Raw genomic sequence first — 26779 nt, 5'->3', positions numbered from 1 at the left:
ATTCCTTTTTCAGAAAGGGACAGCCCCTCCCAAAGCTAAGTGACAGTGTTACTTTTTAATTTATTCTGCATTTCCCAGGCAGTGGTTCCTCGGCAAATTTATTCTGCTGTCATGTGGGCCACTCACAGCCTCACTCAGGATTAGATCATGGGGATCCTTTAGTCTCTTCTGCACCACTAGGCATACTCCCCACTAAACATTCATTTGTCTGCACAGTAGGTCTCACCTTAGAAGCCCATCTGCAATACCACTGCCAGCTTCACTCATTCAGTGGGGCCATCCTCTAAACACCACGTACACTGCCCTCTGGAGACAGTGATCCTTTTCCCTCATGTGAGGGCTTCCCTCTGTATCTGAACCCCCTTCCTTTCTTCCTTCGTTATATAGTAAGAATCTCCAAGGGAGATAGTAGGACTGTGTCCCTTGATAGCAGGAAGTAACTACAGAAGATGAAACCTTCGTACATCCCCCCTTTTAAGATTACAGGGGTCCAGTGTTTGAGTGGGGGAGTTATGTAGATAGTCCATAGGAGCACCGGGGAGTCTCCCCCATGGTCAAGGTGGCAGCAGGGCAAGGCTCTTACACTGCATGGGTGGAAAGCTAGAAATATGAATGGGCAAGGCCTGAGCACACCAAAAACTAGACATAGGAATGGATAGGGCTCCAGTGCATCAAAAGTTAGAAAGATAATTGGATAGGAAAAATATCCTATCCTATCCTATCCTATCCTATCCTATCCTATCCTATCCTATCCTACCCCTACAGCCAACTCAGGCTTGAGCAGAAGATGAGATGGTCTTTGAAATGGGAGTCCAGTATTCTCCCAGGTTGCATGGCGCCTGAATAAAACCTCTTCCCTTTTGCACCAGCACCTACCTCATGCACTTGGCTTTTGTTGCAGCAGGTGGCCGAACCTACATTTTGTTCAGTTACACCAATATCATTTTGTGCAACTGGCGGATGAATAATTTCAGGGGAGAATTTTCAGACATGGAGATAGTAGTCACAGTGAGACAGAAAGTTAGCTTCAAAATATTAAATGAAAGTCAATTTAATGATGCCGATGTCTCTCAATTGCTTCTGCAGATGCTGCTCTCAGAACTCTCACTTCCACGTAACTCCACGCAGCAAGCATGGGCGGGCTCTTCCCTGGAGAAGCTGCATCGGCAAGCTCCGCACCCAGTGTGTCCGCAGTGACATGGCCAGCACACCGCTGACCCACCTGGGGGAGGTGGCATGAGGCTGAGAGGAGTGAGTGGGGATAAGTCCTAGGGATGGTAAGTCCATGCCCCAGCACTGACAGGCTCTGCTCGCTAAAGGTCCTTACCGCATCCTGGGTCTGTGCACTGCTCCCCACCCCATCAGCACCCCTCCAGGGCAAGGCTGCATAAGGGGACCAGAGTGAGAACCCCCTGCCTGGTCTTCCTAGTTCTGTTCTCACTTCCAGTGCACCCCATACTTCATACCACCACAAACAGAGCAAAGAAGTTGAGTGAACAGCATAGTTAATCAATAAAACATACAGAAAGGTATAGAGATTCAACAAGTTTATTTCATAACCAAGTTTTGTCACGGTCCAAGTGTTTTTACTTATTAAGGCTTATAAATAAAAATGACATAATTCAAGTACTCAACTCTGTTCCTGTGCATGCATCTATCCATTTATCTATCAATCATCTATCTCTCCTTGAGTAGCACTCCAAACACCTTTATAAGTTTATAAAGATAATACCTTTATTATTTCAGGGTAAGAAAACCACAATCATAAAAACAGGGGAAAAGCACTAAATTAAAATTTTCTAAACAATAAAGTTCATTATGATAAATTATATTTTCAGTGCAACGCTTAAAACACCAATTAAGGATTTTTACCCAGAGCCTATCAAAAAACACATTTAAATCAATAACAAAACAAAAATCAATCAGAAATAAGTACATAGGCTATTAAGAGGTGATGAATGGAACAGGAAACCTTAACTCCTAATGACTACAGCAGAAGTCGCTTGGCCGCAGACAGAATCTGGGAAATGCCAACTAAAACAACGAGGAGATGCCAGGCCGCAGACGTCGGACTGCCGACCATTTGAAAGAAGAGTAGCAGAAGCTCCACACACTGGCGATTTAGAGTCAGTTGTTCTCATGTGGCAACAGTTTGGCTGTAACCACTAACAGCAGAGAAACATCTTCCTACAATGCAGCGATTCCACAGCCAGGGGTGTGCCTTGTGAGAGTACACACAGACGCACACTAGCAGAGAGGGACCCAACTGCAGCTCTGCACGAGTAAACCCAGATTTCTCCACCCCAAGCCATATACTACACCCTAGTTAAAATCCATGCACCGTGGACACTCTGCATCCCCCGCCCTCTCTCTCAGCCTTCCCTTTCTCTCTGCTGAGCTCAGATCTGCCTCCTGCTGGTCTCCTCAGTGCTGGGACCCACTATTTAATCCAGTCAATGACTTTCTAACAGCCAAGCCTATTTCACTGACAAAAGTTCTGTTGGCACTTCCCGGTGAGTACCATATATTTTCTCACATTCCCCTTCTTTACTCAGTGTTCCTCATCATTTCAAAATACCATTTTCCACAGCCTCTGACTGCTAGCTCTGTATCTGAGGTTCTGGGAGCCCTGGCCGTGTTCGATGCCTGTGGAATCTCCCCAGTGAGGGATGCTTTGCTCCTCCTGCAGGTCCTCTTCTCACAGAGGGCGCTCCCTGGAGGGAGGGCTGGAGCGGGAGGTGCCCCTTTTTAATGTACCCCGAGGGACAGGGCCACCAAGAGTATCCCCTCCTCAGACCACACTGTGAGTTCCCTTCCTAATGTGAAGTTCTAGGATGTTTTAGATGTGATAAAACCACAGGAATTCACAACCCATGGGCACAAGCTCATAGTGAAATTGTTTTCTCCTCACTCGGAGGCCAGGAGAAGATGACAGCGCAGGGAGCAAAGGAAAGAAGGAAGGCAAGGGGACCGTGACCCGCAGACCTGGGACGCTGGTGCCGGGGGCCTCCGGGGGCCTGGGAGTAAACATTTTTTTATTGCTGTAATTTTGTCCTGGATTAAAAATCTCGATTGGCCCTTGACTTATTTTATGGAAAAGACAGATAAGTACATATTTTTTTAAACACTGAAAACACCACAAATATCACACACTTGCATGTGTCCCCTCACCCATGAATACATTTTACACTAAAGATGATTTTAGGAAAATTTTGCCTTAAAATGTCTGCACTGGTACATACAAAAGACGCACACAGTAGGCTTCTACTATGTATAATAGTTTATAATCTGTGTTTTCATTCCGTAACATACTACCAAAACTCTCCTCTTGCGGTGTGTATTTGAGCGTGTGTTTTATTAATACTTGAATAGTGTTCAATTATAAAACATGGTGTACACCACAATTTTTCACACAAATACCCTATTGTTGGACATTACTGTTGTTTGCATTTTTATAATGACACAGCGCTTCATGAAGTCTCTCATACAGATGATTTTGAAAAATGGCTTGAAACTTTTCAAAAATATCTGTACTGTCTCTTGCAGAAACGTTACTCCCACAAACAGTGGGAGCCCCATTCCCTACGCCACAGAAAACGCTGTGCATGGGATGCCTGTCAATGTCTCCTTCACCTCCATTCCCAGAAATTCAAGGCCACCACACGCGTGACCCCCTCATTCCTCTGCAGGCTCCCCTTGGGGACCCCGCGGGGACTGAGTTAATTCCAGTCGGGACCCAACACTCTGTTCCTGAACTTCCAGCTCTGAGCACACTGCACCCCTGCCTGACACCTCCCACTCGCTACCAAGTGAATCCTCCCCGAATCTGGCTCATCCCACTAGGTGCCCACCCACGATCCACCCCCCATTTTACTCCTTAATTTGTGGATCCCCAATTTGGGAGGCAAGTAATATGACTGGATGAAACCATTTCCAATGTCACTCAAAACTTAGAGGTGGTCCAGTTCTGGCCAACAGAATGTGCAGCGTCTCCGAGAAAGTGCACCTTCTTAGTTAAAAAGACGAAATATTGAGAGAAGACATCTTTTGCTCCTTGCCTCAGGTTCTTCTTTCTGCTCGTAACTCAAGCATGGGGCCTGAAGGTGCGAGTGTGTTTATACAGTCGTAGGGCAAAAAGGTCGAGAATGAGCGCTCATACTGAAGACAGTGGAGCAGAAAAGGCAGGCAGCCACCGGCCGACCTCCCACCCTGATCATATTGTTCCTTCCTTGTTCTTCCAGATCAAAGCGGAACATGATTTCCCCGACCCCCTGCAGCTAACCTCTGCGTGTCTCCCCACTCCTTCTGGATGTCCACAGCCCCGCTCAAAATAGTGTGTGCACCTTCACTGCAGCCCCTTTGTCTAATCCTCCAGGTTTCTCTCACCTCTCAGGACCCTCCCTCAAATGAGTCCTGATGGGACCCCCGAGCCGCCACACTGCCAAACTGCTTGTGGTCTGAGAAACAGCCCACCTCCATGAACCCATGGCTGCAAAGCTTTCCTCTTCCTTGCACCAAATATCCTCTCATCATCGTTTTGTGGGGTGAAATTTCCTCTGGGAATAAGTCCCTTCTCAACACAGCCAGTTCTCACGTCACCTGTATCTACCCCAATGTACGGGGCCTCTCTGTGTGTCTGTCCGTCTATTTCTCTCACTCTTTTTTTTTACAGTTTTATAATTGTCACCAGAAAGGGACTATAATCTTCTGTGGTATTATCACTTGATTATTAGGATTATATTTCTAGAAAAGTGCCAGTTCAGAAGAATTATGAACACAACCACATTGACTTAAAACCATAAATGAAACATCCATTAACTATAAGCAAACATTTTGGAACCCTATTATCTAGTAAGTCTTAGTGCAGCTTTGCAAAGCTGAGTCAATCGTAGTGAGCATAACGATGCGTCAGAATAATGGCCTAAAAGAAACATTTTACATACATGTCAAAGTAAATGCACAAAGTTGGTAGAATTTAATGTGGCCACACCCCTTCCCCCCGACAGTGCTGACAGGGGCTCTCAGTGGGCCAGGCCCCTGTGATGAGACCAGGAAAACGTGGCTGATGCACAATTCAAAGTCATGAAATAACTCATAGGATGTTCAATCGCCTTAACGTACTATTGCCATTGTATAAGGAGGCTGTTGAACGTAGCATTGTGATATCAGTATGTATCTTTAAGACAGCCTTTCTACCTGACCAGTTTACTGAACTCTGGTAAGTATTCATTTGATACACTCGGTTGTTCAGTGACTGTTTTACAGCCCATTGTCAGCATGCAACACCCTTTTAAGTTAGACTGGAAATGATGGTGAGCTGATTGGAGAAGTGTTCGGAAGCAACAGCCGTGGAGTTTACCCCCTGGAGTTTAACGACTGATCTGACGGGGAAGGTGAGAGAGGAGAGCTTCCCAGGATCCCTCACATGCTCTGGTTGAAACAACCAAGCCGATGGAGAAAACGCCAACCATTATATGCTGTTGTGTTTTCTCGTTTCCTTGTCTATTTTATAAGGACACAACAGAAGGATTTCCATGCTAAGGAGGTAATACTGGCTGGTGAAGTAATGACCGGGGCCCACGGGTGGCCCTGGAAGCCGTGCGCATGCGGAGGACGCCGCTCCCGAGAGCAGGGGTGCAGCTCGCTCCCTCTGGGGTGGGAGCTGCTGGCCATTCCCTTCTCTGCACCAACAGGACGCCTGCGGGAACTGACTGGAAAGTAGCTGCCCATGTGAAAATCAGGTTGGCTTTTGGCAAAAGACATTTAAAAGACAAATTCTTCCCACCACATAGATCAACTTGATCAGCAAAGTTCATTTGTTGAAGCAGATTTAAATTTTTTAATCGAAATGAAAGTAAACACCAGGATTGTAAGGAGGGCTGGTATATCACGTTCCCTAAGAAACAGTTTAAAGCACTCACGTTAGTTCAGGTTAGTTGTGCGTAGCAGTCAAGTCCCTATTTCCACAGCATTTAGGTAAAGGGAAGGTTATACTGTCAGAAGCTACTTCGTGTGGCTCTGAAGGCCAAAGCCCAGCAAGGTCGATTTAGTAGAGGGGCTAACTGCCAGTGCACTTTGGGGAAAAAGAAATCCCCTTTTTGTGGGAATGTTTAAATTCGAATGACTATCATTTAACAATGTTTTCCTGTGATTTGTGCAGTAGGTGAACTAGGGCAGATGGCCCCTGAGGTGCCTGCCAATATGCAGACCGTGTCATTCTAAATAAGCAGCCCAAAAAGAAAAAGAACCCCCACAGCTGGACGTGGGGTTGCTAATGTTCTACACTTGCAGCCTACAAAACACGCTTCATCTGACTCCATCGTCACGAGAGCTTCTCAGCACTGCAGGAGGGCTATTTTCACTGCCCCGTTCATGGGAATGGTAACAAGAAGAATTGCCTGAGTTGGTCATTTTGCAGTTTGGTCATTGCCAGCGTGAAGATGGGTGATTATTAGCACCTCTCAGCCATTTATCCCTCACAGATGAGCTATAACATGTATTAATGTCAGAAAGTAGACGTGTTCTGCCGCACTTAGAGTTTGGCTACTCAGAAACGAAAAAAAGATGGCCACACTTGCAGAACCACGAGCACCTCGCAGCTGTTTCCATTTAGCCATTCCCCGTTCTTCAGTTGCCACCGTCTCTTCAAACTTCTCATCTTTACTGTTTCCCCATCATCTTCCTCAGTGCCCCTCGCATGTCTTTATTACGCAGGGTGTAGATGAAAGGATTTAGGGTTGGAGTGACAATGCCATAGAGCAAGGCCATGACCTTGTCCCGGTCCCGAGAGCTGGCAGAAGAGGGCTGCAGATAGGAGGCCGCGGCGGTGCCGTAGAAGAGGAACACCACGGTCAGGTGCGAGGAGCAGGTGCTCAGGGCCTTCTGCCGGCCCTGGACGGACCTGGTCTTCCACACAGCCTGGGCGATGCAGCTGTAGGAGCCAAGAATGAGCACAAGGGGCGTCAGGAGGAAGAGGGCACTGACCAGCAGGAGCTCCATCCGATTGAACGTGGTGTCCACGCAGGCGAGTTTGAGGAGAACCGGCACTTCACAGAAGATGTGATCTATGACATTTTTTCCACAAAGCGGGACCCGTGTGGTGAGCACAGTCTGCACCAGTGAGCTGACCAGGCCAGTGAGCCAGGTGGTGGCCACCAGCTTCCAACAGGTGCGTGGGCCCAAGAGGATGGTGTAGTGCAAGGGCCGGCACACTGCCACATAGCGGTCTACGGCCATGACTGCGAGGAGCAGGCACTCGGTGGAGCCCATGGCCAAGGCCACGTAGAGCTGAACAACACAGCCACCATAAGTTATCGTCTTCTCTGGGCCATACAGGTGAGCCAGGAGCTGGGGGGCTGTGCTGGTGGTATAGCAGAGGTCCATTATGGACAAGTGGGCGAGGAAAAGGTACATCGGGGTGTGCAGCCGGGGATCCAGGCGAGCCAAAACAATGATGGCTGTATTGCCCAGCAGGGTGAGCAGGTAGAAAACCACGACGATGATGAAGAGGGCCGCCTCTAGCAGCGGCTGCTTGGAGAAGCCCAGCAGAAAAAATCCGCTGAAGGAGCTGATGTTGGGAATGACCATACTTCTCATCGCATGGCTGCTAAAATAGAAAAATGTACCGAGGTAAGAAAATGTGTGAGATGGGTGAGAAATCTGTGCTGTCCCCACCTCGACACGGAGAGCACATTTTCTCTTTGACTTGTAAACAGTCCCTTCAAGTTTGAACCTCACTTATGCCTACACTCGTCCTTTCCCTGCCTTCCCTAGGAGTTTTGTCCTTTACTTATTTTATATATTTACACTGTCAATCTGACCTGTTCACTTCTTTACCTTTACCTCCAAACGTGCACAGGTCTTCCCTATTTTGCAAGCTGCCGCTGCTGTTGAAACTTCTTTTCCCGAACTGCACTCAGTACCTCCTGCCATCGTGGCCCAGTGGACACTGTAACAATATGGTTCCAATGTATCCGCATAATCTGAAGGGTCCCACCCTGACTTCCCTGCTGAGGGCTCGCTGGTCCCACACTGCTCCAGCCTTCCCTGGACAAGTTTTATGCACACCATCTATTATTAACCACTTTTTAAATGTTACTCGATATCCTAAATTTGTCTTCTGTGCTTTTGTCTCATCGAACAGGACTCACAAAACTTAGAAATAATCTCTTAACAGTAAGTCCTGTGAGCTGATGCCCTTCTGCTCCCATCTCATTATTCTGAGCAATAAACTATGTTGTCATGTTTTATTTTTAAAACTCTACCTATTATGAGATTCTAAGTGTGTTTGTTCTTTCTCCATAATGGAAACTTTTGCCTATTCTATATTGAGTTTGTTCTTCCTCTTCTTTGCCACTTGGATGATTTCCCAATTTTTCATACTTGTTTTCTTCTTTCTTCTGTCAAACTGCTCATGCCTCTCACCGAATCACACCACGCCCCTCGGCTGTGTGCCTCGCTGTGTCTTTAGCTGATTTTGTCAGCTCTGACTGTGGAACTCTATTCTCATGTGCCTGTGTGTACCTGTGTGTGCAAAAACCCCACTGTGAATTCACGTGTCTAAGAGTGGGTCCAGGCACCGGCCACCACATAGCACTTTGTGATACTGTCTGAACGATAGTGTGTCTCCCCTTTCGCACACCTTGACTGAAATGCAGCATCAGATCTGAAATCGCCCTTCACCTCTCCTGTCCCCAGCAGCCCTGCCTCGGCACACCACTGAGACTCAGATCCTAGTAATACACCGAATTTGTTGAATGTGCCTCTTCATCGAGATTCTTTCCAGACTGAAATCTTCGGAAGTTCCTCAGTTCATGGCAGATTGAGAAAAATTTCAGAAGTTGTAACATGTGCCTCTCTCCACGAGCCTCTGATGCTTTTTGTCTTCACTATCCATTCTGATGGATCGTGCGCAGACTTGCATGTAGAGTGTTTACACATATTCAGTTGGCTTTACTCCACACATATATTATAAGCACTGGAAGAAAAGAGGAAAAAATGTGCTCCGGAGGCCTCACAGCCGAAGCTTGCAAACAAAACAGAAATTCTATTAAAATGCAAGCTGATCGCCTGATTAACTCAGTGCTGAGGTCTAGTTCTTTCTTTCCCTAAACAGGACATTTTCTCCTTCTCAGCCCTCTCCTCAGGATCCTGCCCACTGATCACGCCCACGCCCCAGCATCGCCCGTCATTTCCCATCAGATAACCCACAGGTTCCTGCACGAACAGCACACACCCACCCACACCTCACCCCTGCCCTCCAACCTCACGTCTTACCTACTCTTCATCCACTCTAGGAATAAAATAATGATTAAAAGACACGTGTCTCCTCATTGTTTTGACTCAGTATCATGTTTTGTTGACCCTGAGGCAGGTCTCAGCGAAGGCACCGTGTCAGCTGCACGCAATGAAGGGCATTTGCCCACAGAGACTTCCATCCTGAACCTGGGTAAGAACCTCGGGTGGGCGGCACCACGCTGGGGGCTCTGTCGGATCATTCCACCCGCCAGTTTTTGACTGTCGAGCGAGTTCTTTAAACGTGATTCTAACACAGCACAGGGAGAAGAATAGAAGGACGGTCAGCCGCTTTAAACATCGGTCATGTTGGTGCAATCACAAGGAAAACCACCCATTTTTTGCTTTCTTAACAGCATTTTAAACGAGTTACTTTATACTTTCTAGAAATTTAAATATAAATGTGCCATATGGTATTTTTTGACACGATAACACATTTGCATACTGGAAGAGCACAGAATTATTTGAAATGTTTGCATCAACGCCAAATTATTTTTCAAGTTATCACTTCTTCTGTGACATCAAATGAATAGATTGGTAGTTTTTGATCTGTCTGCAAAGAACTCATTTAGTCAATCCACATAAGAGAAACATGTGTCTGCCTGGTAAAAATACTGGAAAACAATCCTGTCCACTGCCCTTAAATCCGATTAACAACAGAACACTTTATTTCATTACATTTTTACTCAGTAGAAAGGAGCACAGTGATTGCCTTCCTCCCTGTAGAGTCTTTGCCACAAAATCGATGCACAGGGCACCTGGGGTTCCTGTGGGCGCTGCTGCTGCCATCGTTTACCCGAGGGCAGAGAGCAGAGACCGCGGCGAGCCGGGAAGGAGAGAACTCTCTGCTTTCTCTGAAATGACAAGGGCCGTGAAACTCACAAAGAGGACTGCGCGGCGTGTTTTCTTGGCCGTACCGCTGGGGCAAAGGGTCCCAAGGCAGCAATTAATATTTGTGTTCACTGGTGTGCAGTTAGGCAGAACCCACTTAGGGAAAGAAGGCCCAGGGGGCAGGGTATTTTGTCAGTCTGCTCTTATTATCTCGTGAGAGATTATTTGGAGTGTTCGGTTTTCGAATAAGATGGCCAGTGGATGAGGCACCAACTACATTCGGAAGCACTAACATTTTTTCAAACCTCTACTGAAAATTCATCTTTTCCTGAAGTTCTCCTAACCGCTCCCTCCCTAATCACTCTGAATAAAAGATGAAATGTAAACAGTCTCCCTGGAAGGCTCATGTAGGTACATGTCATTTATTATTAAACTATGGAACTAGGTTTGCCAAAATCATTCAAATCCAAGTGAATTATTATGCAAACTAAGCTTAACTACAACACCAAAGTTGATAAACAAACATAACCTCAAATGACACCAACTTTTGGACAAAAATCACGTTGGAAGACCATGGGGGTGAACATATGGTCTCCCTCTCTTAGAGGGGTACAAATTGAGAAGAGACCAACAGGAATTCTAGGAACACGTGTGTGCATGCGTGTGCACACACATCTGCAAGGCTGGGCTCCAATGTCACTTTCCTACCAGGAGACCTCCCTGGGCCTCCTTATCACAGACACACTCCACTCGCTCAGGGATACACCACCCCAAGTGCTCCTGTCTTCTGGAACCTTCTGTGCTCTCACTCCTGGTTGTAATCACTCGACTGCAGACCAGCTCATCTGTAGAATCACAAACACCTGCAGAGCTGTGGCCCGGCACGTGTCTCATTGTTCAGATTTGCAGCTCATTCGTATTATTTTGCCCTTAGTTTCATTAAAATATTGTTGCACGGACAATAGATAAGTGGCACAAAGCAACCCCTCATGTTTTTAAGAGTTAGAATATTTTTAGTGTTATTACTTATTTTGATCAACATTATTATGTACAATATTAGGTCAATATGTTTAAACCTAAAAAGGATAATTGCCTAGAAAATAAAATAAAGTTTCCAAAGTGGATTTAGTAATAGGGAGCCTAAAAAATGGCAATAAAACTTAAATCTTTAGTGGAACATCTGCCCCACCCACTAAAAGCAAATGCGGTCGTCCGGAAACTCAGTTTAAAAAAACACATTCAGGAAGGGCAGATAAACTGCTTCCCAGATAAGGGAAGTTAAAGGAATTCGTCATCACCAAGCCCTTATTATATGAAATGTTAAAGGGGACTTATCTAAGGAAAAGAAGATAAATATGAACAGTAAAATGACAGCAAACTCACAACTATGAACAATTGAACCTAAAAAAAATGAACTAAGCAAACAATTAGAACAGGAACAGAATCACAGAAATGGAGATCACACAGAGGAAGGGCAGCAGGGAATGGGGAAAAAGGTACAGAGAGTAAGTAGCATAGATGGTAGGTAGAAAATAGGGGGAGGATAAGAATAGTATGGGAAATATAGAAGCTAAAGAACTTATAAGTATGACCCATGGACATGAACTGAAAGGGGGGAATGTGGGTGGGAGGGGGCGTTCAGGGTGGAGGGGAGTGAAGGGGGGCAAATGTAACAGCATAATCAATAAAATACATTTAAAAAACTTGGATCATTTGTATTTTTCTTATTGAATTTTAGAAGTTCTTTCTAAAATCTGAATCCTGTTTTGTTTTTTTTCAGATGTGTGTACTGCAAATTTTTTTTTCCTAGTCTGTAGCTTGCCTTTTCACCACTTTATTTAACCTGGAATTCTATACTTGGTCAAACTCTCCAGCAAGAAAGAATGAGATCAAAAGTAAAGACCTTTTCAGGTGTACATTTATGTCTCAGGATCTCCTAAGATCCTTCCCAGAGAAGTTATTCGGGGATGACCTCTAAGAAGACAACGGTGAAAAGTCAAGAAAGTGGTCCATGTAAGAGCCAAGAAATAGCCAACTTCAGGAAGACAGTGAAAAGAGGAGGACCGAAGCCCTGCCAGGGGCCAGGCTCCTTGACTGGACCAGAGAACGCGGAGCTCGAGGGCACCATCTCTGGAGGAAGTTCACCTTGAACTTCAGGCACCAGTCGCCTGATTGAGAATATACACAGGCCTGGGGATGAGGTCAAGGCGCCTCATTCTTCTATCGGCAAGAAAAAGGAAAGTAATTATGCCAGGAAGAAAAAAAAAATCTTGTGTGAGAAAGTATCATTCAGATGTTATCAAATAAAATAAATGTCACTTAAAGAAAGAGATGTATTTCCAGTATGGTCATGTGAAATGTGGGTGAAGAGGATGTAAGAGCCAACGGTAAAGAATTTGAGGAAGGAAGCCAAGATAACTTAAGATTTTTGCTTCAAAAGGGAAGAAAAATCTAGGGTGAGAGGTCTTTTTTTTTTTCCCCCAGTTTAAACAATTTTAATTTCAATAGTACATGAATCCTTTGAACCTGTATAGCTTTGCTTCCTCCTCACATTGAATCTGTTATGGTCACAAATTATATATATATATATATATATATATATATATATATATATATATATATATATATGGCATTCCTCTCAATATAGATTCATATTTATTTCTTTATGCATGTGTATTTTATTTTTTATATAAATTTTATTTAGTTACTTTTCAAGTACATTTTTTTTAATCTATTTCTCCCATTCCACCCCTGAAGTCTTGTAGATTAGAATAAAATAGCACTTCTTCTTGCTTTGCTTAAATACTGTAAAGAGGGGGAAAATGATGTAGGAGAGAGAACAAAATTCTGGAACAGTTTCATTCGAGGTGGCAGGAGAGACAGGAGCGAGGCCAAAAGTGGGAGAACTGGCTGTAGAGAAGGGTACACAGTTCATCGGAACGCGGGGAACTGGAGCCGGTAGGCGCGCAGGCCAGCGGCCGACAGAGCAGCGGGAAGCGCGCGCTGAAGTGCCCTTCCGACCGCTGTCACTGCCCTGAAAATACGCCACCTAAAAAAGTAATTAGTAACAACGGCATAGTCCAAAGCCGTCAGACTACACGCCATCAAACGCAGGCTACGATGGGGCCCCGGGAAGAAAGTTAAGGGGTATTCATTGCTTCATCCTCAAAAGATCAGCATTTCCATTTCAGCCCTCCGGCCTGGGCGGTCGCCCTGCCTGCCCGCTGCTGCGGCCGTGGGGCGGGGCTGCACCGCCTGCGGCGCCCTCCCTGCGCGCCCTCCCGGCCCGCCCGCGCTGCCCGCCTCTCCTGCTCCAAACCCGGGCTGGGCCGCGACCCTTCCCCGCCGGGGGCGCTGTCCTCCCTCCGGACCGTTGCTGATCCGGGGGAACTGGAAGCCCGCCCCGCCGCGCCTGCCAGCAGAAGGAGCTGTACGGGTTTTAGCACCTGGTCAGCCAGTCACACCTTGAACCCGTTGCCCTCTCTGTTTCTTGGAAAGAAAGGCCCAGGAATAAAATCACCTCTACGGTCTCAGGCACAGAGAAAGGAAAGGAGGAGAAAGAGAAGCAGCAGCCGGGAGTTTCTCGCCCATCCGACTCGAGCACGTGCTCGTTGGCTTTGAGGCGGCCCCTGGAGACCTCGCGGGCCGGCCGGAGCCGCGGGCTCGGTCCTTGCAGACGCCCAGCATCACCGAGCTGAAGCGGAACAAGAATCCTCAGGCTGTGCGGGCGCCTTCACGTTCCGAGGGTCCCATACAGTGAAGCCTGAGCATCTGAACTTTCCTCCTCGGGAGAAAGCCGGCTTCCCTTCTGGAACCCCAGCCTGAACTCTCAGGGAGCCGGAAACATCAGCCTTGGAGGAAGATGACGATGATGAAGAGGCTACTGCTCCGGTTCCTGCCCCGCGAGTGGATCACACAAAATCAATTTACACGTGGTCTGTAACTGCCCCATTCCTGTACCAGTCGGTGATTCTAATGGTGGTAGGGGTGTCAAGTCTTTTCACAGAGACCAAGTGACAGATGAAAAGATTATGCAGAAATTGAGAACTATGTGACTACAGGCGACCCTAAGAAAAAATATGCACGACATGAAAACATTGGGCAAGGGGCTGCTGGTATGGTTTTCACTGCTACTGATGTGGCATTGGGACAGGATGGTGATATCCAACAGGTTAGTTTACAGAAATAGCCCCAAAAAGAAATCGATCGTTACGGAGATTCTGGTGACGAAAAAATTAAAAGAATCCCAACATAGTGACTCTGTGGGCAAAAAAAATGTCGCTGCCATTGGTGAACAATGTCAGAATATGACACTCCAAATACACCTTTTTTGGCATAAGGATTATTCTGAACTGATTTAAAAAAAAAACTGCAAGCATAAGAGAAGCTCTGAAAATCAGGGTATAAATAAATTTCTATTTGTAAGGGTGTCTTGGTTTCTTTACCAGGAAGAGAAAGATAACTGAATCACAAGAGAATGAGCAGCTTTTGTGGATCTAAAGAGCATTATGCTGAGTGAAATAAGACACTCGGAGAAAGATGAGTACCGTGTGATTTCACTCATGTGTGGAATCTAATGATCAAACTGAACTCACAAGGAAAACAGAGACAGACTCATGGACAGAGCAGGCTGACAGCTCTGGGTGGGGTGTTGAGGGGCTGGATGGAGAGGAGAGGAATTGAGCAAAAAGGAAAAAATAGAGGAAAAGCTAGCTAGGGAGAGCCAGCACGGGGAGCTGGAGGAAGGTCGGGCGGGGATAAATGGTGATGGACGGAGGCCTGATTTGGGATGGCGACCACACACTAGGGTGTACAGATGACGTGTTGTGGGATTGTGCCCCTGAAACCTGTATAGTCTTGCCAGTGTCATGTCATGACAGTCAATAAAAAGGAGAAGAAAACTATCAGCTTCCACTCACTTGGTAAGTGTCTCACAGCTGCACACCCAACCAAAGAGGGCGCTGTCTCCGAGGTTACTAGACTCGATGTGGGGATTACATGGTAAGGAATAGAAATGTCGAATCACTATGTGCACACCTGAAACTATTATATAATACTGTGTACCAACTGTAATAAAAAAATTAATATATTGTCTCCAAAATCCATGGAGGTCCACGGGCGCTGTGCCTTTGCTTTTGGTCGTAGGAGCAGCCAGGTACACTAAATGATTTTTCACCTGAGAAGGACTATCCAGGGCGCCCCATACAATTAGACCCCTAGAAATTTCAGTTCAGTAGAAACTGGGAGAGAAGCATGAAACGGTTTCTCACTTAGAGGCCTGAGAGAAATCAAATCTACTGGTACTTTGATCTTGGGCTTCCCAGACTCCATATTGTGAGAACATGAATTTTTTGTTGTTTAAGCCACCGAGCCTGCAAACATGTACATCTGGGAATGCAAGTATATTTGTACTAGCTTTGTTCATGATGTCAAAAACTAAATACGGCATGTACCCATCAGCAAGTGATTAGATTTATAATTATAGTATATCTATATTGAAGTATACCCTGAAAAAAGATGTCAACTACTGATACAAGGTAAAACAGAAGAATCTTAAATATGTGATGAATAAAAAATGACTGAATGTAAAAAAAAAACCCACAAATGCTGGAAGGATCAATTCCTATACATCTTCAGAAGAGACTAATTGATCTAGTTATACAAAGCAGGGCATTAGTTGCCAGGACAGGTAAAATTGACCAGAAACGAACATGATAGGACTTTCTGTAATGACATACATGGGGAAGTGGTTACATGGGTGAATACATTTGACAAAATTTATATAACTCCTTAGGGTGGTTACATTTTATTGTATGCAAATTGATTAAAGATATACGCAAGTTTAAAATTCCAAGTATTTATATGCACGAAAATAAGTTAACCTTTAGAAAACAATTTACAGGTTCAAAAGCACTTCTAAAACAATAGTTTTGTTTTTCAAAACCACATAAGGTATTTAATTTTGAAAATTCCCTTTTGCTGAAAAACTGAACCTCAGAAAGATTAAGTGATCTGTCCATAACTAGGTCACATGTATGCCTTTGAACTTCAATGATTCTTCTATTAGACAATGCTATTCAGTTCATTTACTAGATTTTACAGGGAATAGGCTTGAGGAGTAGATGACAGCTGGGGGGATGGGCGGGGGAGGAGGGATTCAGCCAAAAGGATAAAGGACTATGGCCATGGAGAGCAGTGTGGTGATTGCTGGCAGCAGGGGGGTATATGGGGACTAAATGGTAACAGAAGAAATGCAATAAAGATTAAATGAAAAAAAAAAACATACTATTCACCAGTCTATCACCTACCCCTTCTCCTATAATTCCAGATTATTACACAATTAAAACTTACTCAATCTTATTTTAAATGACACTTCTTATATATTAAAAATAACTACAAAGGCATACAGAGTAACTAATTTTGTCATTTCCTAAATTTAGCTGATTTCTACAAGGCTGGCATAGTTCGGACAGGGTGACTGTTCCCAGTTGTAAGATTTCTGTGATGTTCTCCATTCAGACCTTGAAATCAACACAAAAGAGCACAAGAACTAGTCAAGGGCAGAGAGTCAAAACTTGTGTAACATGAATGGTGGCCGTGTCCATCTACTGACCGGTGCTTGTCCACAGCCCAAGGGCCACGATACAGAAAAATGACCCGTGGACACTTTGTCCACTAGAGCCCATGTCCTCACTGGGAAGTTGGCATGTCAGTGAAAAATTCCTTGGGAATGAAAATAAAAATGAATGGGTTATTTATCCACTTGTGTCAAATTTAAAATCAGAGATGACTTCTTCTTTAGCAGAGGTAACTACCACAGGCAGTTCCTGGGTAATTAGTCCCCCAGGACGCTGTGAGCAGAGCTACAGGTATGAGGCCACCTTTGATTTTTACTGATCGTTGAACAAAGTCATTCTATTTACTATTGAAAGGAAGACAGTGGACAGCTGAGCCCGCCGCACTTCGTTTTAGGCAACGGCGTGCTCGGCATCTCTTCTCGCAAAATCCAATTACCAACCACTACTGATTCTTGAAACATCACCACCAATAAAATTTCACACACATGGAAAAGGCAAAACGGAAGTATTAGCTTAGCAAAGGATCTCGTCACTGGTCTTATATTTTTAAAGTTTATTGAGCAGTTTACACATCAGACATGAAGTACATATTTAGGAATGAAAATGCTGGCATTTGAAATTTGGAGACAGTGATTGGGATGGAATATTTTGGGTGCCATGACGGTCGGTGGGTGATTATTGTCCTAGGGAGGTGTCCCCACCACCTCCATGTCCTCAAACCTCACAGACAGAAAGGTGGAGAACACTTCACAGTGCCACAGCACCCGGCTCCACACAGACCTCAGCGGGGCCGCGTTGAAGAGTCTCCCAAGGCCACGTGGTGGAGGGATACCGTTTCTAAACCCCCGCCAGAAACACCCACGTGGTGGGTGTGCTGTGAGCTGCGCGGTGAGACACCTCCCCAGAGAGCACAACGGGGTGCGAGGGGCCTACTGGGGCAGCACAAGTTCGTAATCGTGCTCCAGGGCGCAGGAGGGCCGCCTGGGGACGCGCGGCGCCCTCAGGAGGGTGTATTCGGTCTCTGGTTCTGCGTCCCGGGCCTTCACTCTCTTGGTGACAGCGTCGATGTTCTCGTAGCCGCCTTCGCTGGAGCTCAAGGAGGGCCTGTGGCAGATGGTGGTGTAGCACACTTCGTCGGAGCCGCCGCCGTGCTGAGCTCCCTGCGGGGCACAAGGACCGGACGGGAGTCAGGCTGGCGTTCGGGCCCCGCCCCCTCCTCTCCGATCTGGCACCTGGGGCCCTGATGTCTGAGGGACCTCGGCTTAGCACTGTGCGGTGGGAGTGGGTGGCAAGAGCAGGTTTACAGTTGTGAGTCCTCGAAACACAGTTTATTGTTGTATTATTGTTATGTATTATTATGTAATTATTATTATTATTGTCGTTTCCATACGAAAAACTGTAAACCTGCTTTCGCCGCACCCTGCATGTGCTGTTACTACTACTCTCTCTGCTTTTATTTCACTTCGTGTAACAGAGAAGGAAAGAAGAACATGGTGGTCCCTCTGATTCTAGAGCAAGGGTGTCACACTCATTTTCACCGGGGCGGGGCCCGCACCAGCCTGGCGGTTTACTTCAAAGGGCTGAATGTAACTTTAGGACTGTATACATGCAACTACTCCTTAACAGTTCATCGAGAGCTCAGTGCTGCCGCCGGGTAAAAACCAGGTGCGGGGCGGGAGAAAACCAGGTCGGCCCATGGGCCTTGTGTTTGCCACCTGTGCTCTAGAGAAAAGCGCTTGCATTCGAGGATACTGCAGGTCATAGATGCTGAGACAGAACTCAGTAAGGAGTTAATCAGGTTACATAACTATACATATTTATTAGATAAAATACAATGCATAACTTTAGAGTGTTTAAGTACTTTTTTCCCCCATATTCCATTTGGTCCTTTTTATTGGCAGCGAAGACCACAGCAAGCAGGGCAGTCCCACGGTGCCTGGAACTGCCTCCCCCCCACCAGCTGCCTTTTGAGACCCCAGCCTTCTATGACCCCCCAAACGTGCTTTGTGGCTTCGGCAACTTACAATGGGGAAGGGAAAATGTATTGGAAAAGGCCGCTATTTACTGGTGATAGAATGACGCTGTAGAGGCCCTGATCAGCCTACAGACAAAAAAAAAAGGAAAATGAACGATCTGCACAGGGCAAACAAGCATCTGACCTCGGCGGGAGAGGCCCCCGGGCGCCTTTCCGGAGAGCAGTCGCCCGGACAGTGAGACCAGGAGTGAGACCGAGCTGGGACGCTGCTGCAGCAAGCTGTTCACAGACGCATGCGCACACGAATGGGTGCTCACACACCCCAGAGAGAGATTTCTACTGGATTATACGTCGCCGATGTTAAACTTGACTTTTCCTACGGGATTGCGCTAGGTTGAAGCAGATTCAGCTCCCACTCTGGGGTGCGGGGTGACGGGCCCCAGGGGCTGCTTGTCTCCTAGTCTTGCTTGGAGCCTGCATTTCACACCCCACATCCCAGCTCACGACCGAAGAGCCAGTCTGGGTTCTGACACGCGTGCCGTTGTGACCTCCCTTCCCCTAGGGGAGGAAGCCTGCTCTTTATTCTGCTGGGTCCAACTAGCACCCAGGCAGTGACCTTGGCCAGAATGAAAATACTCTTAAGTTTCTCCCAAGTTCTACCACAGATTCTTTCTTGCTGGTTCCCAGGTTTTGCTGGAGATTGGAAGCGGGGAGAAAGGAGAAAAAGAACCGAGAAAACCCTATATGGAATAAATTCCATATTCCCAAACACCCAGTTCAGGGTGCCCCACACTTGGTGCCTCAGTGCTTAGTTCTAATTCCCACAATCCCCAGGATGTAACGGTCACCTAAAGTCTTGGATGACAGTAAGTACCCTGACACTCAAGTGCTATTTGGGTGGTTCGGGACCAGAATACTCAAACCAGCACCTTCCCCTGCCACTCTCCCTGACAGGCGACAGAGCCCAGGCGACAGGCACGAGCAATCTCTTTCACTTCTAGAAGCTCTGCAAAGATACAGCTTGACAGTTCCTACCAGACTCCCTGGCAACAACGTACAATTCCCTTTTAAAGCTCCCCACCACGCCATCCCTTAAAAATGGGGTTCAGGGACTGGTCATAACTCCATGCTGGGTATCCGGTCCTGCTTTACAAAGAGTTCTGTTGGCCTCTGTGTTCAGGAGAGGCAACTGGTCTGTCATAATGAGACTGGCCACGCAGTGCTCCAGGGGTGGGCCCATCTTCCTAATCCGGACGAAGCAGAGGAGGAGGGCTCCAGAGCCCCTGGACAAGGCGGACTCCTTCGAGGCTGGCTCCATGCCAGGAACATGATAGGGGGCATGGGGAGGCCAGCGATTACTCCCAGGAGGAAGAAGCAGGGTGGGGGCAGAGACTGTAATAGAGGGACATTTCCAAGGCATTGCAAAGCCCCATAACGAGGACATGGAAAACTGTCACCTCCCCGCAGTCCAGTAAAAATCACCACAAAACTGAACTGGAAGCCAGGAGGTGATCTGTCAGCCCCTGTGTGCACCTCTCCACTGCCTGCCTGCCTGCAGAATGGACTGTCCTGAGCAGGTGGCTGTTCTCCTCAGAGAGGGTCCTCGGCACAGAAAACAAGTGGGTCCTCTCCAAGGACACCTGAACTAGAGCCTCTACCTGACACTGCTTGCCGCTCCCGCGCCGCTGCACAGCCCGCCCTCCACCTCCCAAGTGGTCCTGAGACCTCTGGGCTGGAGCTGCGCTCTCCGCCCACCTGGGTCCCAGGTGCATGGGCCTTCAGAAGGCACCTTGGGGCACCGTGGCTCTGTGCATTGTGCGGCTGCCGTCACTCCGTGAAGAACTGATACAGTTTGTGGTACTTGCATGCTTCATTCTGAACAAAAATTCTCCCTCCCTCCCCTACTCTTGAGTTTTAAACATTTATATAAATTCTCATTTAAATAGTAAGTTAGAAATCTTACTTACATTAATTTATTTGTTTTCTTTAAAGACAGCATCTAAAAATCACACTCCCACCCCTTGAGTAGACCATATTTTGCCATGTATAGTGTGCACGTTTTTGCCCAAATTTTTTAGGGAAAAATATGGTTGCGTGTTGTACATGGGTGTAATGATCACATGCCATGCGTATGATCATGGGTATAATAATCCTGTGTATAATGCACACAAAAATGCGGGTGCGCATTGTGCACGGCAGGATACACGAAATGTCCCCTTAAACCGATGTACATTGTTGTTACATGGAGAGAGAAAGGGAGATGAATGAGCTCCAGTTAGACTGCTTCCCCATTTTCGACAAATAAATATGATGTGAATCAGAAGCCAGTTTGCAGGGTCCCGCAGCGCCTTCAGTCACTACATCCCAAGAACACATCGGGGTTTGGGTCGTTTCTCCAAACGGATGCACTCCACCTCGTGTGGTATGGTTTATTTTTGTTCTTTCTCTTCTCCATTACATGCCACATGGCACCCCTGGGGCACCACCAAGCCCACGAGGCTGTTGAAGTTTTGGGGCTTCTCTGACACTGGCGCCAATGGCCAGGAAGGGTGGCCCGCAGGTACGGAGGGTCTGGCTCAGGGTCCCGGTCCTTGGCTACGGCCAGGTGTCACAGTGCACCCTCTTCACTGCAGCCTCTGCTGATCATGGAAATCCCAGCGGAGTGAGACCCTGTGGGAGTGAACGAAAACTCCGGCAACCACAGAGACATGGAACAGCTGATGAGAGTGAAACCAGCTGTCACACTTGCCAGGAGAGAGGCATTCACGGATGCAGGTAGCACACGGGCAGTCCCTGTGGTACAGAGGCTGGCTGTTTACAGGTGGCAGCTTTCGGGGGCCCCTCTAAGATGACACAGTGCAAGGCAGGAATGGCTCACTCAGGCCTGAGCCCCGAGTCACGCCGGCCCTGACTCCTTGGTGCTGATGGGTGGCAGACGCGCCCCATTGGGAGATGATAACAGGTGCGATGCCCAGCACACACAACACGATGAAGTAGATGAAGCGAGGTGGTGGATTATAGTAGAAAGAATAGTGACGCCAAGGAACAGAACTGCATAAGCCAAGGAGCAATACCAGAGTAATCCAGTTTAGAGGAGAGTTGGGAGACCCCTTCTCGGTGACAGTAGCCTGCGTGGGAGACCTGTGAAAAGGACAGGCAGGGACGGCTCCCAGGAAGAATCCACACACCACTGTCTCTTGCAGAGGTGCCACGGTGGAGCCGTTTGGGCAAAACATGTGTAAAAGATCCCAGAAACAGAAGATGTTGCCTGTCTCATGCATATTCTGAAAATGCTCTTAAAACAGGTCAGGAAGGAAGGCCTGGGGGGCCCTAGGCAAATTGCTTGGTCGGCGAGAGTGTTATCCTGTTACATCAAGGTTGGGGGTTTGGTCCTTGGTTAGGACACATATGAGATTCAATCACTGAATGCATAAATAAGTGGAACAACAAATCAACATTTCTCTCCTTTCCTTTCTCTAGAATCAATAGGCCAATAAAGAAGGCACAGGGCCAGTGTCCGTGTAAAAGGAAATCATCCTCGAGCCAGTCTGGGAGCGCATCATGAGACATTACCCCCATGAATCTTTTCATATCTTACAAACAAACTCTTCCATTCTTCCCCCAGCATGACGGGCTTGTCAGGGCAGGGACACACCCAGGAGCCCTCCCCCTCCTGAGAAGTCTCATCACTGCACTCCTGTTCCCCAGGGCTGTTTTCATGGAGAAGAAAGAACAAATGCTTCCAAAGCAGGCGCTAACCCTGTCCAGGTGGCTCAGTTGGAGCGTCGCCATTCACCAAAAGGTTGCAGGTTCGATTCTTCATGGAGGCACATGCTTAGGTTGCTGGTCCATCTCTAGTCAGGGTGCTTAGGGACGGCAGCGAATCAGTGTTTCTGTCTCCCAGCAGTGTTTCTCTCTTCCTCTCTCTCAAAAATCAATGGAAATAAGGCTCCACATCTCCTTGGTGATTGTCATTATCACCTCTTCTCGTGATACCGAGCTGGTGGCCTTTCCTGAGCCGGATTTCCAGCTTGGCAGTCCTGCTGTACTCCCATTGGTCTTTCAAGGTTTCATTCACATAATAAAAAAGGACTTTTTTACAAAGTGGTCTTTCGTGCTGTCCCTTCTTGGGAGGATGGACCTTTAGGATAGTGAGTTTACCCCAGGGCTTGTAGTGCCTCCCGGCAAGGCTAGTCCCCCAGGGACGGCAACAGAGGTGGGGAGGGAGGAGGAGAGGGGGGCCCGGGGAGGGCAGGGACCAGACCCTGGGCAGCTGCCTCAGTGCTGTCCGAAGATGTGAGTGGGCCACCTCCAGGCTACGGCCCTGTCTGTCTGCTTAGGCACATTTTCAATCACATACACCAGTGATTTAAAACTTTTTTAAAAATTTAGTCTTTATTGTATTTTCTTCCATTACCACGTAGTCCCCTTGTAGTCCCCTCCCTGGAGCAATCACTACACTGTTGTCCATGCCCATGAATCCTTTTTCCTTTTTGCTCAATCACTCTACCCCCCTCACCTACCCTCTCCCACTAGCTATCATCCTGCTCTCCATCTATTTTCCTTTAGTTCAGTTTTTTATCTAGTTCGATTTCATCTAGTCCTTCTGGAAAGTTCTCTCGTTCTTTCATTCGGGGTCTGTTTCTTTGTTTTCCCATTTTGGCTGGTACTTCCTATTTTCCACCTTAGGTGTTGAACTAATCCACGGTTAAACACACCAGTTGTTAATTTAATCAATTTGTAATCAGCAGCCTGGCTGAAACTGCACAGGGTGGGGCCAAGTGATTCCTGCAGGTGGGGCTATTGTTTCCCCTCAGGCTGATGCCATTTGGAGAGCAGAGCTCTGCCTGAGAAAGATGGACTCTGCTGTGTGGGGCGTGACTCAGCACAGGGATCCTGGTGGCTGTCCCTTCAGTTCTCTCCCCAGAGCCGCCAATCCCGGACCCTCCTCAAACATCTCTAGTCCACTCGGCTCTCCCTCTGCCAGAACCCAGGGTAAGTGGCTGCAAACAAAATTTTGTGTTTTGGCCCTTTAAGACATTCTGAGTCTTGAGCCATCTCTCTCAGGCCAACAGAACCCCTGCTGCTTTTCACAGCTGGATGTCACCTGGGTTCTTTTCTGGTTCTGGTGCTGAAGGCTGAAGAGCCTAGCTTGGCATTTAGAGCTCACACTTCTCAGGAGGAAAGCCCATGGCCGCTGAAATGTCCCACTGGCATTTCAGTTGCCACCTGTGGAAGCCTGGCCAGCCTTCTCACACTTTCTACAAGTCTTGATGTGGTGAAGTCATTTCTTCTGTCTCTCTGTGGTTATAAGGCTTCTCTCCAGCTAGCATCCAGTTGGTTATTCAGGGTGATTTCTCTGCAAGTTAGCTGCAATTCCCAGTTTGTCCTGGGAGAAGATTAGTGTAGCTTCTACTTACTCCTCTGTCATCTTGGGTCTTCAGTTTCAACCTTTTAAAATCTCATGACACAATCTAATTGTTATAATTCTGCAGCACACCCAAATATATATTTTGCCAATCTGAGAAAAGAAATAGGTATAATTTTTATTCATGCACACTGGATGGCTACTGTTGTGTTGGCTGTTATGGTTTTTCAAATTTGACAATCTAAAGGAAAGAAGTCAGTGCCCCTCCCCAAATTCTTGTGGCACACTGCTTATAATTCACTGGCATACACCATAAAGAAAAACTTAGAAACTAAGATGCTACATAATAATCAAATTAACAAAATGTTTGTGATATAGTATTAAAAGGAATAAACTGTTTTCATAAACTTGTTGATGTTCACCATGTTTTTAAATATAAATGTTAATTCATGGACAAAAGGATGGAAATAAATGTGTGGAACTAAAAAGAACTGATGTTTTCTTGGAGGTTAAATTATGTGTCTATTTATTTGATTTAATTAATTTTTGTTATAGTTTTGAAAATTAAAACAGTAAACTTCAGTAGAATTGGAATAGCAGGAAGAACTTTCCAATCATTTAAATGAGTTAACGTATTTTTCAATGTTTTATTTCTTTTCATTTCTGGATTAAAATTACCAAAATTAAAAAGTAAAAAAAATACCAAGAATATTATTTAAATATGAAAAACATTGATCAGTGCATTCAGAATTTGCAAGTAAAGAAGACTTACAGCTATACTTAAGCAAAGTCATCTGGATTTTGACATTTATCGGACAAATGTAGTGTTTTTATTACCTGATTAGAAGTGGATGAAACTTCTTTACCTGGAGGATAAAAATAAAAGGAAATCAACGTAAGAGTTTTGGACCATCCCAGTGTGGGCTGGGGGGAGGTAAAAAGGATAGAAGGCAGTGACGAAACCATGAAGAGGCTGACGACACCTAAATGCCTGGCATCGGGCCTCATCACTGTGGAGCTTCTCCAGGCTTTCCGACAAGGTCCAGGAAGGACACACCTTCCGAGGCAGCTCCGTGTTTCTGGGAAGTGACACACCCGCGCTGAAGAGCGGTGGATTTGGGGGGTTGGGTAACGCAAATTTGCCCACGCACATGCTATGAAAAGAGAGTATAGCAGGTATGGAAGAAGAATGATTAAAGGTACAAATTTAAGACATAATTCCCATGACAGTATCACAGGAAACTTATACCTTTTAAAAGATGAACACTGATTATAGAGATAGGTATTGAATCAACAAGAAAGAGTAAGTACTTCGGATTAAACACAAATGTAAAGATTGAGGTTGATTATATCTATGAACACTGAAGCAATGTACATGTGTGTTAATCTGATATGCATTACTAATATTTGTAAGAAACAAGCTGGAATTCTGGAACTCACTAGAATGCTACTACATAGAGCAAAATTCTCAGTTTCTGAGAGAAATATTGACTAATTCTGAGTTCCACAACCTAATAAGCTTGATAGTAATTCTTAGCCAAATCTTATATTATATTAAACGATTTAAAGAGATTATGTAAAATGACTATGTAAAAAGATTACATAAAATGATTATGTAAAGTATGCTAGTAATTTCAAATAACATCATTCTTCACAAATAAGTCATGTTTGATGCAGGGATTTCAACTATAAATACTACATATATCCATAAAATCACATATCTTCTTATAAGTAGTCATATACAATAAATCTGTTTCAACTGTACTATTGTTTTATAATAGTAAACTGGGAAATTAGCCTAGGAAATATAATTCATCTGTAGCATTAGAGACAGAAGTTTGGAGAACCAGGTGTCAGTGTGATGGGTACAAGAAAATCAAAGACCAGTGGTCTCACTATTGGTGTTAAAGATGTTAAAATATTTAGAAACAAGTGTAGTTAGTCTCAGATTAAAAACATGGAACATGCCTTAGGAAGCTAAAGGTTGGTTGAATTTCCTCTCCTGAGTAGAATTCTTACTTTAAGTTAGGGCGCTGATTGGAGGAGAAAGAAAATATGACCATTAGAATCAGAAGGAAAACACGTGAGAGAAGTTCTGCTGATCGCAATGAAGCTGAATGCCAACCTCCAACAAGCATCTCGTGTCAGGTGAGGTGCCCTCTCTCGTCTGAGGTAATGAGGTTCTTCCTTGAGTGAAAAACAGAGACTCTGTTTCTTTGTCTTTTCCAGTTTCCAGAGTTTGCCTTCATTCCTTGGGTCATAGCCCCTCCACCTTCAATGCCAGTGACATAAGACCAGGCAATTTGAATTCTCCCACTGCACCCCTCCGGCGAGTCTCTTCAGCTCTGTACTACTTTGTCCGGGCCTTTGTGTTTCCCCCTATGCTCACCTGGATAATCCAGGATATCGCCCCACCTCACAGCACTTAATCACCTCTGCAATGTCTCTTTTGTCACATTTTTTAACAAAGCAGATGCAAACTAGCATATCTTTGAGGGCCTTTATTCTGCCCACCACACATGTATTCCTTGCTATTAAAAACATTAAAATGTCTAAAGATTTAAGAGTGTAAGAATATCAGAGTGAATATATTAATGTAACTGTATTATCCTGCTGACAGTATCCTGTAAAATGGCCAAGAAAACCTTCCCTTCCCCAAGACCAAGAGATAACACATCAGTGAGCACCAAGTTGTTTTCTGAAATGTTCATTTAAATTGCCATTTGTTTTTAT

The 26779-nt window shown here is 46.0% G+C and overlaps 2 protein-coding genes and 2 pseudogenes across 2 annotated transcripts in view; 1 reads left to right on the top strand and 3 right to left on the bottom strand.

Moving 5' to 3' along the window:
• Positions 1-6660: 6660 nt before the first annotated feature.
• On the bottom strand, positions 6661-7587 carry LOC119062971 (olfactory receptor 2G3-like). Its single transcript, XM_037164080.2, has one exon. The coding sequence runs from the start codon at positions 7585-7587 to the stop codon at positions 6661-6663; it is 927 nt and encodes a 308-aa protein (XP_037019975.2).
• Positions 7588-12092: 4505 nt separating this feature from the next.
• Positions 12093-14436, top strand: LOC119062970 (serine/threonine-protein kinase PAK 2-like; annotated as a pseudogene).
• Positions 14437-17268: 2832 nt separating this feature from the next.
• The window catches only part of GCSAML (germinal center associated signaling and motility like), a 44541-nt gene continuing 35030 nt past the window's right edge, over positions 17269-26779 (bottom strand). Inside the window, exons 3-4 of the mRNA XM_037164079.2 lie at positions 24884-24912; positions 17269-17863 (exon numbers count right to left, since the gene is read on the bottom strand). Of these exons, the coding sequence (XP_037019974.2) occupies positions 17633-17863; positions 24884-24912 (260 nt within the window). The 3' untranslated portion in view covers positions 17269-17632. The remainder of the gene's footprint in view (positions 17864-24883; positions 24913-26779) is intronic.
• Positions 21204-23149, bottom strand: LOC119062968 (adiponectin receptor protein 2-like; annotated as a pseudogene).

This window comes from Artibeus jamaicensis, unplaced genomic scaffold (assembly GCF_021234435.1).
Source record: "Artibeus jamaicensis isolate MK-2021 breed Jamaican fruit bat unplaced genomic scaffold, CSHL_Jam_final contig_1085, whole genome shotgun sequence".
NCBI lineage: Eukaryota > Metazoa > Chordata > Mammalia > Chiroptera > Phyllostomidae > Artibeus > Artibeus jamaicensis.
Note: the sequence above shows the minus strand (reverse complement) of the source record. Positions and strands in the feature narration are given on the sequence as shown.

Bases quoted from the DNA above. Each gene is read 5' to 3' on its own strand.
- LOC119062971 (XM_037164080.2), bottom strand. From the start codon at position 7,587: ATGGTCATTCCCAACATCAGCTCCTTCAGCGGATTTTTTCTGCTGGGC.